The sequence below is a fragment of the Protobothrops mucrosquamatus genome, unplaced genomic scaffold (genome assembly GCF_001527695.2).
Source record: "Protobothrops mucrosquamatus isolate PMUCROS unplaced genomic scaffold, P.Mucros_1.0 scaffold7, whole genome shotgun sequence".
NCBI classification, from domain to species: domain Eukaryota; kingdom Metazoa; phylum Chordata; class Lepidosauria; order Squamata; family Viperidae; genus Protobothrops; species Protobothrops mucrosquamatus.
Window position 1 is genome coordinate 2,534,677 of NW_015386394.1, and position 13,488 is coordinate 2,548,164.

The 13,488-nt window shown below is 39.1% G+C and overlaps 1 protein-coding gene across 1 annotated transcript in view; it reads right to left on the reverse strand.

Annotated features, from left to right (window-relative positions):
• Positions 1-4,078: 4,078 nt before the first annotated feature.
• Positions 4,079-13,488, reverse strand: part of PPFIA3 (PTPRF interacting protein alpha 3) — a 49,852-nt gene continuing 40,442 nt past the window's right edge. The window contains 10 exon segments of the mRNA XM_015810182.1: positions 4,079-4,138; positions 5,698-5,869; positions 5,959-6,027; positions 6,557-6,732; positions 6,905-7,002; positions 8,034-8,209; positions 10,646-10,672; positions 11,801-11,863; positions 12,012-12,212; positions 13,130-13,211. Coding sequence (XP_015665668.1) covers positions 4,080-4,138; positions 5,698-5,869; positions 5,959-6,027; positions 6,557-6,732; positions 6,905-7,002; positions 8,034-8,209; positions 10,646-10,672; positions 11,801-11,863; positions 12,012-12,212; positions 13,130-13,211 — 1,123 coding nt within the window. The 3' untranslated portion in view covers position 4,079.

Sequence of the window (13,488 nt, forward strand, 5' to 3'; positions counted from 1 at the left end):
ACATCAGAGAAAGCACCATATTATCAGTAGAGTAGTGGCATGCCAGCTAGAAAGGCTAAAGCTAGCAAGATAAAACAAGATTCTAAAGACCAGAGCAGGATGTGGTTCAGGTGCCCTTCCCTTCAAAGACCAAGAAATAAGGGGCAAGAAGTCTGTTACCAAATAAAAGTGGAAGAAAAAGACCTAAGATTTAAATTCTAGCACTATTATGTACAGCAGCCTGGATTGCTGGATCTGTGATAGCTGCTCCACATTATTAGGGTTTTCTACAATCTACAATACTAGCAACATATGTACCTATAAGCCTTATCCTTTCTACTGCTGTCTTAGCTCCTAAATGCTGGTTGTATTGAAAGTAGTTTACAGTATTGCAGTGTCATAGGCAAGGCTCTGGGTGCAGGATCTGAAAACTAGCAGTGCTGGGCTGATTAAGGGAGCATTGCAATATCCCTCCAACCTCTGGTTCTGTTAGAAGAACGGTGGCCTCTTAAAGGCTAGAATAGAAGCAAAGAATGTCAGGAATTGCCTCACAGAAAGCAGAAAGAGATCCTTTTGTGAATTATGTACCTTACTCATAAAGAAAAATCTGCAGATCCTAGAAAACGTTTTCAATTTTTTTTCTTTTTTCTTTAAAAGACATTTCTTAGCTCACTCCCCTTGTGACCCTCCCTCTCTGCCTTCCCTGGAAGCAAACGGGAATGAAGGGGACCAGAAGATACTTCCTCCAGTACCTCAGCTTCCTGCTTACCCCTCACAATCTCCCTGACAGATTTGATTTCCAAGATTGTATTTTTTCCCCCCTCTCCTACCCATTTTTTTTTTCATGCAAAACTACCCCTTTGCTTTGCCCTTCACGCCCACACATTCTCCCTGGAAGAAACAACTGAAATAAAAATATTTTAAAAAGTTGAAAATATATAAACATCAAATAAAAATTATTGGCGTGCAGGGCAGAGGGGGTAGCAGGACACATTATTAAATTAACAGAGAACCTGTAATGGCGGTCGAAAAAGAAATTCAATTTACACGAGATTCCACAGCACAGATATACACAGAAAATACAACTCTTATATTACAATAGTCTTGGAGGAAGGGAGATCTGTGTGCCATATCAATAAAGTCCAGAGTCGTATCTCCAGTGACCGTCACAGGCTGAGGTCTACTCTTTTAAGTCAGAACATCTCGGACATGAATTCCTCACTTTCTGCTCTCATAAAAAAAAGAAGAAAAGAAAAAAAAATGTGATGCTCCATCCCACCAGATAGACCACCTATCTACTGGGACTGCTTTCATGCCAGCACCAAGAGAGTTTGGATGAGCACTTCTAGTCCTCTTTCCTTCCTCCTCCTCCTCCTCCTCCTCCTCCTCCTCCTCAGGTGTTCTCTGATCCAGAGGAACAGGGAGCTACAAAGGCAAGGGGAAGAGAAGAGAAAGAGGGAATTCTTTTATTTGTTGACTAGTGCTGAGAAGCAGCTACTTCCAGATAGAACCTCTATACTCAGGCATCCAAATCCGAAGCTCTGTGAATCAGACCTTGGGGCAACTTGCTCTTTGGGGTGGGCATGAGCGGAGGGAGGTACGCTGGCTTTGTTCCTCCTGGCTTCAATGCTCTCCCCTTGTTGAGAAGAGGGATGGGATGAGGCAGAAAAAAAAGAAGAAGAAATAACTGGCCTTTGAGCAACCATCTCTTTTTTGCCATCAGGAGGTGAAACGGGACCCCTTCATAGCAGCAACTCAAAGAAAAGGAAAGGAAAAGTGCTGGCGGAACATTTAGCACCTATGGCAGGGCAGGGAAGGGGAACTGGCCAAGATGGGTTGCTTGGTCCAATATGTGGCATATGGCAACAGGAAATAGAGGCACCTCCCTCACTTCTCCTCCCCCCCCCCTGCTCCCACCAGAAAGATCTGGTGGCATAATATGGGATAGGATGCATGGGCAACCACATTTTCTCATTCACATTCTTAGGTCCCTGCCCGGAACAAACAACAACAATAAATAGAGGCCAAGATGGAAGGCCATTTCCCTCTGCTGCTCTGGGGAAGGAGCCCCTCCTTGGCTTGAGTCCCTTGAGTTCATCATTGGCCACTGCTGCTACTAGGAAGAAGGTAGTGTGGAGGAACATGGTTGGTTGGTTGGTTGGTTAGTTGGTCACTCATTCTGTTCAGCATCTCCCACAAGCTTCGATATTCCTTCTTGGCAACAGTGGCAGCAGCGGCGATGGTGCTAGCAGCAGCAGCAGCAACAGCAGCAGCAGCTCTTCATACCCTCATGTGAGCACATGATGGAGAAGGAGAGGCAGCGGCGGCGGCAGCAGCAGCAGAGGGTCTTCCTGCCCAAGGCAGGGAGGTCAGACTACTTGGGACAACAGCTTGCAAGAAAAAGAAAAAGAAGATTAGGGGGGGGGGGAAGCATCTCAGGACACTTTTAACAGTTCTGAAAAGATGTTTCTTTCATTTTTGATTCTAACTTTCCCCCTATAGCACACATGTAGTTCTATACTAGTGTTTCTCAACCTCAGCAGTTTTAAGGTATGTGATCCTCAGTGCCTAGAATTCCCTAGCCAGAATGCTGCACTAGGGAAGGAAACTAAGGCTAAGCCAAGGATAATCCTGAGATGTCCTGAGTTACGGTTGCATCGGCATTACTCAGTGCCAAACCTATACTAGTCCTCGAAGTTAGATTTTAGTTGGGAAAACAAAAAATAAAAATAAATCCTAACCCATCCTCTGATTCATTTTGCAGAAAACTTACCCCCTCCTTTATTTTCTGATTTATACTAGGGCATAACATAGCTGGCTGAATTATTACTGTTACATTAATACATATAGGATGCTCAGCCTGCCTACTAAATTAATTCATTTTCTGTGTTTTCACCCAGAATAATCAACTAGCCAACCATATTGGGTTCATACGATGGTGTAAGTTACAGAGAAATACAAGACAATGCTAATCAATGTTAGCCTGCTGTGCAATTGTGGCTACAGGTATTTAACTGACTTGATTGAGTTACTGTGTGAACACAGATGGTGAGTTACATGCTCATATCCTATGCATGAATGTTGATTTCAAAAAAAGAAAACCACATTTGGACAATACCATTATGGGGACCAACCAAAATGCTCTGAAAGAGTTTGTAAGTTTTCAGTTTCTTAAGCAAAAAGTTACAAAAAATATAGGAGGGGGAAAAAACCCAAAAAGTTAGGATAGTTTTTTTCAGCTACAGTTGACAGCCATGTCAAGTCAGAGGCTGTCAACTACATACAACTGTTAGTGAGAGTAAAATGGTTGCTACCCACAACTGTGAAAACACAGAGTCAATAAGTACATATTCTGCCTGTTCCACAGGTGAAATTCACAGGCTCCTGGCCTGGCAGAAAACAGAAATAAAGAAACATTTACAATTTTTGTCAAGAAAGCCAAAAAATATTTTGGGATTGTTTGCTCTATGATAAAAAAAGTATTCAGTTTTAATCTGCAGCTTTTACTGCCTAGAATTGTATGCTTGTTTGTCATGATCATTATAAATGATGTTGAGAGACAGATAAATTGATTTGTTTGTTTAGAGAAAAAAAATACATTTATTGATGATTGGAGGCCACTTATGGATTTTTCCCCCATAAAATGAAAAAAATCTGTGATTTATGATTTTGATGATTAGATAGCATATATTATAGAAAGAAGAGTAATATGATGTAACTTAGAGAGGTTAAAATATATTTGCACTTCTAACTGCTGTGAAGAATTTATTTTATTTTCTGAGAGGAAATCAGAAAATCCCAGAGATATAGATTAGATCACAGACTTTTAAAATCCCAGAATACAGCAACAACAAACATGACCAGATTGATGTCAAGAAAACAACATATATATGTTCATATAGTCATCAAAAGTGGGCTAGATCCAATGGATTATTCTCTAATTTAAATGTGGATTGTTCCCAGTAGAAAAGAGCAATTTTTTTTCATTTTGAGGCTGTATCCTTTATCTGAAAAGCTGACTCATTATATTGAGATATAACAGAACCCTAATAATAATGATACATGTCAGTTAGGGTATGCCTACCTGCTCCATCTTGGCATTAACAGGAATATGTTCTCACTGACATACTGTCTGTCCGTTGGCTACCTAATGAGTTCCCTGAGGAGAAAAGAAAGAGAGGAAGGCATTCTTAAATATATCCACCAGAGCTTTGAAAAATACCTCTTGATTGGCCAAAGATGTCCTGAACTGTTAATGCCTTGGCCCATGTATTAGCCAAAGGAAGAGCCTCTATAGATAACATGCACCCTCACACCTTGTGGTCTTTAGCCTGGCCATTATTGTTGACCATCTTTTCTCATTGTTCTGTATTAGGAAATACATGAATATGAAATATAAAAGCTAACACTGCTTTTTAAACATTGGCTCATCTCTGTAAACTTAAGGGGAAAAAGCAGCTCCACTCATTTGGTGTCATTGTTCAAGCAATTGGGATTGGTAGGCTCTCCAGGAAGATGAACTGCTTCTTTCAACAATTAAAAGGTTGTTCGTCTTATCCTAAACTGTTTTATGCTACAAGTCCCACAATGGTTCTTGCCAAAGAAAGTGGTCTCAACAGTATAATGCAGTCCAGATAACAAATGCCCTTTTCACAAGTACATAAAACAAAATTTAAAAATCTGCAGTCTTTCAGATTGTTACTGAATCAGAATTCCCAGCAATGGCTGTGCTAGTGAAGGCTGCTGTGTGTAGTAGTACAGAGAACCACAAATTTCCCATCCCAAGATTAATTTGCTAATGAGAAAGAAATATATGTAATTGAGCAGTCTTTTCCTGACTGCAGCAAGAGTTCTTTATGAATAGAAATTGGAATTGAGAGATACATCAACTCCCACAAGACAGGATTGGATGGAAAAAATGATCGAGCAGGCAGAGATGACAAAATTGAGTGTTTTAATTAGAGAAAAGAATATATCCAGTCTTGTTTCTACCAGGAAACTGCTTCTGGACCTTGTGGTTGAGATAAAACAAAATAAAATCTTCACTTTGAGTTTTGCTGATTAAACTGTTATTATAGAAAAGTTTAGTTCTTGTTAAATTATTAAATTAAAAAGTTGAGGTTTTTCTTTTCCTTTTCCTATTTCTCACTTTCTATTTTCCTATTACTTTTATTTTCATTTGTATTTTATAATCTCAATTAAAAAGGAGTAAGTTCCAGAAAAAGAGAACACTCTATTCCTTATTAGCTTGGGGATGGAGAGTAGGAAAAAATTAGCATACTTTTCTGACAGCAGGAAGCTTCTAGTTTTATGTTTTATTCTTTTTTTTTGTTTTGTTTTGTTTAAGCACCTTCACCAGATGGCAGCACTTAACTGTCATTGTCTGGACTTGAAAGCTAAGCAAGACCAGGCCAGTTGAATATTTGGAGGGATGACTTCCAGACAATCCCAGAGCTGTAAGCTAGGTTGAAAAGTTGAAAAAAAATTCCTGGGACAAAAAGAAAACAAACTATTTCTATATGGTTATTAGGTAAAATCATATAAATGTGTCCACCAGGAACCAAATTTGACTTTAAGAAGACTTTATGTCTGTATTGGATAAGTTGCCTAAAGAATATTTTGATTAATAACTGGAAATTAAAGAAACATTATTCCCCCCACTGTGTGCTCCAGTTCAGAATGCAGGCATAGATAGCTTAAGAGTTGTGCCTTTTATACCCTCTGGCTGCATCTTACGAAGTTGCACCCCGGGTGAGGTAATGGAGGCCACGGAGGCTGTGCGGAAATTGGCTGGCAACATCTCAGCTGAGTCAGGGCTGACACCACGGAGGTCTTTCTCCCGGAACATCTTCCGCCAAGACGGGGAACGACTGAAGGTCTTGGCACTGTCCTAGAGACAAAAGTGCAACAAATATGGACAAACAGCAAAGCGTGAGGATGTCTCTCAAGCTTAGAGACTCTGGTGAAAGGAGAACTCACCTCATCTAGTCGCCGATCTGTTCCCATGGTGATGAGGTTCCCAAATTCTTTTTCTAAGATCTGCCGAGCCTAGGGTTTTTTAAAAAGTAGATTATTTTAGTCTTCTTTCCATTCCTTTGTTGTTTTGTAAAGCATAGTGTTCCCCCTGGCCCTCCACTTTTTTCCTTTCTCCAAAAATATTAAGGAATGGAGAAAAAGGGCCTTGGGATCCAATTGCTAGGACAGTGTGATGCGACTTAGGAATATGCATTGGCAACATGGTACCCTTGGTTCCCAGGCACTTCCAATTAAATAAAAATCAAGACAATTGAATAATGAACAAAAGTTGCAAACATGTACATGCTCCCCCCAACTGACCAATCATAGACATCTCATAAGATGTCAATCAAGAATTCAGAAAGAAAAATTGGGGGGATCTTGAGTTTATGACTGAGGTCAAAGAGGCCTACTTCTCATACTAAAAGCATTAAAACCTAGAAGGTTATGGCTACACTGACAAAGGCTCTAGATTCCCCTTTTTTTCTCATGGAAGCACATAGCTCATGACTGCTCGATTCTCTTCCCACCGCTATCCAGCTTCCCTATGTTTACTCCTGACCTGTGTGTTTTGCGTTGGGATCTGCAGCAGCAGGGCCAAGTCATTGCAATCAAAGGTGTCGTCCAGGGCCAGGAGGGCTCCATGCACCCCGCTTTCAACTAGATTGTTGGCAAACTCTTTCAGCCCAATCATTTGTACCCAGCACATCACACGCTCGTTGGACCACACCATCACATCTAGAAAAGGATGGGGAGGGAAAGGGAAGAGACAAGCTTAGCACCAAATTCAATTCTATGATCACCCACTCTAGCTATTTAATTGCCATTCCTTATTTACTTTCCCCAATTCAGATTTGTATATTCTGCTCAATGGCAACCTTTGGTCTTATCTTTTCTCATCTATATCTACCTTTGTTTTGGTTCTGACTCTCCTCTCGTCTTCTTTCCAGTTCCTTTCGGTCATAGTTAAGACGTTTCAGGCACATGATTCCATAATGAAGGCTCACCCTTAGAAGATATATCAGAAATTACACCACAGAAATGGCAAATGGCTCACTCTGGATCATCTATTAAGTTCGTAAGTACTGGCGGAAGTGGTAACTGCAACAGCAGTACTAATTAATGCTGGGTAGCTTGGTTATGGAGATGGAGTTCCCATTAAATTTCCTAAAAAGAGGCATCGACTTGTTGGGGGAAGGGAATCAAATGATGAAACGTGTGTTGCAACATTGCGATGCAAACTCTACCCCTTCTGTACATGCACCGTGATATTGCACACATGTATATAAGAGGTGGAGCTTGCATTGCAATGCCACTCTGCACATTTTGACGAAAACTCCACATTCAGCAGACACTTCTGTGAGCACTGGGTAGAAATCGAAATGCTTTCCCTGAAGTTCCAGCATTGATTGGAAGTGCAGCAGAGCAAGACTTTGAGACAAAATCCAGGCCTTCACTGAACAGAAAGATCACAAAATAGAGCAAGTTGATATACCATATTCTGAAGCCAGCAATTTTATATATAAATATATATGTATATATATATATATATGTATATATATATGCATCTAAAGAAAGTTCCCAGCAAGATCATTATATGCACTGTCTACGGTACATTTCTTTACTGCACCATTGAGAATGATGTTGCTAAAAAAAACAGGATTGCAGCAGATGCCCAACAGGATGATGATGCTGGATCCACATTAAGTAACCGAAGGTGTCCTGGTAAATTTTCAGTTCACATGTTGTTCATACCGAGCTTTTTCTTGAGAATTTCAGTTCTAAGTGTTCCGTTTTATGGCTAAGAAGAGCAGATGATATTCAAGGCAACTTCTTCCAGCCTTAAGCTTAATATCCACATGAAACTGCAATTCTAGAATCTTTTGTAAGTGGATGAACATTAATAAATGTTACATTTGGTTGAAATTACATACTTTGCACACATACATATATGCCTCACAAACTTAGTGCTGTAAGTTATGTCAGTAACATGAATCTATTCCTCCACATGGAAGGCTCAAGCCATTTGCTCTTCTCACCTATGGAAACTGTCCACCATCTTGAGTTGGCCCCGTAGTTCCTTCTTGTTGAGGTGGTCCAACATCCGGGCATCAACTAGAGACTCCATGAAGTAACTGCGGTACTGAGGCAAGCCCAGGCTGGGCAGCCAATCATTTCCCACCCACTCATGGTTCATATCTCCATATGCCAGGATCTGAAAAAGCAGAAAAGGGAGACTCTGAAGGACTATATTTGCATAATGAATTTAATTCAGTCACTGAATTGGCCTATTTTGGGGATTCACAATATATAAACCATCAAGGACAGGCCAAAGTATACCCTAACCAAGCTTAGTGTGCTATTTAAATGCATCTGACCTAGTTAAGCATCTTTGCTCACAATCTGAGTGAGAAAATATTTCTTTCCTTCCATATACTAAAGATCTGCACTGTAGTTTTTCCATTTTCTTGTTCCTGCAATATTTGAGCATCTGTTATAAATCCACGTCCATTAATTTGCAATCTTTGCTTCAGATAATTTCAGTAACTAACCTGGCTTCTCTACTTAGCCTAAATAGCTTTCTGAAACTTGGGGAAAGTCAATGTCTCATAGGACTGTTATGAGGATAAAATGGACTTTAGAGTTGGTGTATGTTTATGGCTCTCTTCCTTTACTGTGTGAACTTGCCTATGTTTTCTGTCTTGCTGTAGACACTTTCACATTAAGGCAGCCTTTTCATGATATAACACAAGACAATTCTTTCTCCCAGCCATGCTTCTTGGAAATAAGGAAGTGTAATCTAATATATTTGGAGGGCACCAAACTGGAAAGACTGTTCCAAGGTTTCTCTTATTAGATTTCCTTGATGGCATTCCAAATGCAATATATCTTCCAAAAACATTTTTTTTCATGTTGATTCTTTACCCGATACTGAATTAAAATTATTCCATTTCATTAATACAACAATTTAGCTGTTAGCTGTTGCCTGATAAATGCTTCTTTTAAAATATATTTGGGGAATTGGAAGATTTTTGAATTCTGTACCCTTTACTGTGGATATAAGAAATCCTAAAATGTTGCTGCTGTCTGCAATCCAGATGGTATTGACGGAAATGGACTGTAGATCTGACTCAGCAGCAGGCTTCAGATATTGTGCTCTATCAAATGTTGCTTGATTTTGTGCCATGTGAATCCAGTCATTGGGGCTTGGAAACTACCCTAGTTTAATACATTGATAAAATTCAAGAATTGTTGTTTATATAACAAATCATGTTTAAAATGTTTTACTACTATGTAAAATCCCAACAGTGAGTCACACAACAGCAGTGTAAAAAAAATGTTGTGGGGTTTGTTGAACAAAGCAGAAATCTTAAATAAAAGCAGAAAAAAGTAGCCTAGTTGAGAAAATAATTTTCCAGACAGGATCCAGTATTGAATAATTTTTTATTCTGGGATCTGATATGAAATCCCTTTTTCATGAAACTCTGACATTTATTCTTAGTTTGAAATCTTACTATTGGAAGCAATTACTTCTAGATGGGTCACAAGCTGTGAAGGCTGTAATAACAGAAGCATAGAGGTAAGAGACCAGTGAATCCAGCCTTTGCTCAGAACAGGAATACAAGCTAAAAGCATCACAAAAAAGTGTCTTGCCTAGCCTGTGCATATACTATCCAGGGAAGGGAAATCATCAGATCCCTAAATAATTGGCTCCATTGTTGAACTGCTTTTCTTACTTGGACCTTTTTCCTACATTCAAACAGATCCCCCTCCTTCTAATTTAAAACCACTATTCTGTATCTTCACACAACATAGAAAAGAATTTAGCCATCTTCTATATAACAGTCCTTTAGCTACTTGAAGGATGTTATTATATTTCTTTAATCTCTCTTAGCAAGATTTAATTTCCAGGTTTTTGATTGTTTATCTTCACTTCACTTCTCTGAATCAGTTCCAGTTTGTCCAAAACCTTCTTAAATTATAGGTATTCAAAACTTGAGGTATAGTCAGTGAAGAATATTTTTTCCCAACTGCCACTGAGAGGTTTCAAGACATTCATTTCTTTTTCATTTATTTCCAAAACAAGAGAACTTCTTCTAGTTAATATATGCAGCTATCCTCAGACAAGATTCTTCCTCACCTAATTATAGTTGGCCATCAAGAAAGTCAGAAGATATAGCAGTTGATAGATTACCATAATATGTGAAAGCAGGACAAAAAAATGGAGGGAATCAGAAAGAATCATATAATTGTTTTTCTTTTCCAAGCATTGCTATAATCTCTGATTACTGTAATGAAATATCAGATGTGCCTGAGTGAATAATTCTATTTAAATAAATATTTATATAGATCTTCCTGAAACAACAATACAAAAATATATCTATTAGAGCTAAAAGGAGAATTCTACAGAAATTAGGTTATGCATTTCAGCACTTATTTAGGACCAATTTGTAAAAAGCATGTGATTGATACATCTATTTTCTCTTCATTTTTATTCATTTAGCTACATATAACATTCTGATTATATTATCCAGTCACTTAATGAAGTGCGAGTGCTTTTAATATCAGCCCTGCTTTTTACCATAAAAGGAAATAAATACATACAGACACATGCAAATTAAGAGAGCCAGCATGTGAATCCCGCCCATACCTGCTCCCAGCTGATTTCCTTTGTTTCCTGTATAGTGATTAAATGGAAAGCAGGAAGGAAAGTAGAAAGGAATCATTAAGGAAATCTTTAGTGTACTTTATTCACAAACACACATTACAGTAGCTCAAAGTTAATGGATATGTCTCCATTGTGGTAAGCAATTTCCAGTTGATCTTAAATAAATCTACACATGCAATAAAAAGAGATGAGTGTGGGGTATGAATCCCATTAACATTAACCAATGGATCCAACTGTGGTCATGCAAAAAGAGAGAGAGAGTGTGTGTTAAGGAGAAATCTAGCATCACAGGGAGAGAATTGGGCTACAGTGTTTCTTCCTACTCTTTTCCAATAAAAAAAGCTTCCTTCAATGTGAACCAGAATAATCTTCTCTATTGATTCATTTTGCCGTATCTGGAGCTCTGGTCTCCAAACAGGAGCATTTGCAGTATCCCCAAGGAAATTAGGATTAAAGGAACCAATCACAAGAGTTCAGGAAAGAGTGACTACTCTACTCTGCTCTGCTCTGCTCTATAAATTACTTACATTACCATTCTTTCAGGTAATAGACTAAGCATATCATTTCAAATGGTTTCACTCAATGATAGTTTTTTTTTTTTTAATTTGGCAACTATGCAGATCCCACAGTCCCACTGCTGTTTTTAAGGAATTCCCATGGGGACACAGAATGATAGATTAGCTCAGTGTTTCTCAATCTCAGCAACTGTGATCTGTGAACTTCAATTCCCAGAATTCCCCAGCAGCATGAAGTTGAAGTTCACAGATCTTCAAGTTGCTGAGGTTTAGAAACACTGGATTAATTCAAGATGGGGTACTAATCAGAAAAGTCTGGCCTACATTGGATTAAAGTTTATTACTAGTCCTTCCAAATATAAAAGGAAACTAGAATGCTTTCACCAAGTGTTATCCCTAAGCATGGATTTTCTGCAAATCACTAACAGGAAGAAAACTGTCAACTTGGGTAGGAAAGCTACTGATGAGTCCAAAGATAGTGCCATCTAATCTTCTAATCATGCATACATACAGAATCACACGCAGGAAACTGCAATACAAGATCCTGGAAACAGCCACAACATGGAGCCCAACAGGGAAGGCAGCTGATTTGAGGGACAGCATCCATAGCAGTAACACTTACTGGCTTTGTTGTGGCTGTAAGAGATTCCATCTCTTCATGTGTCATCCACACATTTCCAGTAGACTAGCAAGAATAGTAGAGAGGGAAAAAAGAGGAGAGGAAGGAGGCAGTTGTGAATTTTAACAAGTAGAGAAAGCAGAAAGCTGTCAGCTTCCCTGCTAGTCAAGACAAGGCCCAGCAAAGGGCAGTGTATAAAGAACTCATCACTTACTGTACGCGAAGTAGCAGGGGCTGAGGGACTGGTCAAGGAAACCATCTCCTGAATGGCAAGGCGCAACTTAAGCCGGTGCAAAGGATTACTGATGCCAATTTCTCGTTGGATTTCTGTATCAGACAAGTTGGCCATAATGGCACCACTTTTGACGTTGGCACGGCAGGCAGCCACATACCAGGCTGGCATGCCCACCCACAGCTGCCAGAGTAAATGGGAAGAAAAGTTAAGTAAATGCTTATGCAGCTCTGAAGGAAATCAATCCCTAACCCATGGATCTCATTTGGCCCTGGTAGAATTTCCCATGAAATTATTGTTGGTTCTTGGATGAGCAAATGTTACCCTTTAAGCCACTGTCAACAGGTGGGATTTAATGTTCACTGCTTGTGCTGGGGTGGGGTTCACAGCTCCATGTTCCATGCAATCTTTAATCATGGTGAGATACTACATGTAATAAAGAAACAAACTCTTTCTATGAAACTTGTGGCTGCTTCAAAAAGTATTTAAAATAACTGCAGCAACAAAAAGTCTCTGTTCTATTAAAGAAATCATTAACTTTTTTAGGCTCAAGTGGAAGCATGAAAAAATACAGACTGCTTTAATGAATAGAAAGAAGAGGAAGGCAGAATTCCGAATACCCATTCACTGAATTTCAATCCAATCCAGCTCTGTGCATGCCTTTATCCCTTGTTATTTTACGAACAGTGAAAGATGCTATGTTGACACAAGGTGCAGTTTTACATTTTTTACAATAAAAATTGCTGATTCATTATGATGTTAAAACAAATTCTTAAATATTTTTTTATGGAAAGCACAATTGGTCTTATATGGTTTCTGCCAGGGGAAGCAGCTAAACAGATCACAGATCCATCCTCCTTATTCACTGAAATATCTCATATAAACTGGGGCGGGGGGGGGTGTCTAATGGCTTCCTCTCCTATTAAACCAAAACTAAAGGTTTGATCTTGGTTTTGAATCCTTGGCTTATTTAGAATAGGGAGCCTCATATGTATATCGCAAACCACAAAAGGAGTTTCTGTAATTTGCTCATGATACAGTGTGATTGTGACACTAGTAACCATCTTCCCAGAACCTGACTTTTCATCCACACTGATTACCTCCAGCCATGAGACAACAGTAGGTCCATCCCAGGCAGCAAAAGGCAACCCTTGTCGACAAGCTTCTTCCAACAGCTCATGCCTGGGCACAGAAAATACAGAAACAGAGAGAATTAGGAGAAAAGAAATAACTTCTGAAAATCCCAAGATTGTTTTTCCTTCAAGACATGGCTTTTCCAGCAAGCGGGCCTGACCTAGGGAGGATTTTAGGTAGGGATGATTTTAAGAAAATTTTAATTGACACACAGCTTCCAATATTTGGCTTTTAATTTGGTTTTATGGGGTTTTTTTGTTTTTTGATGTATTTTGTTTGTATCTGTTTTAATATGCTGTGCACCGCCCTGAGTCCTACGGGAGAA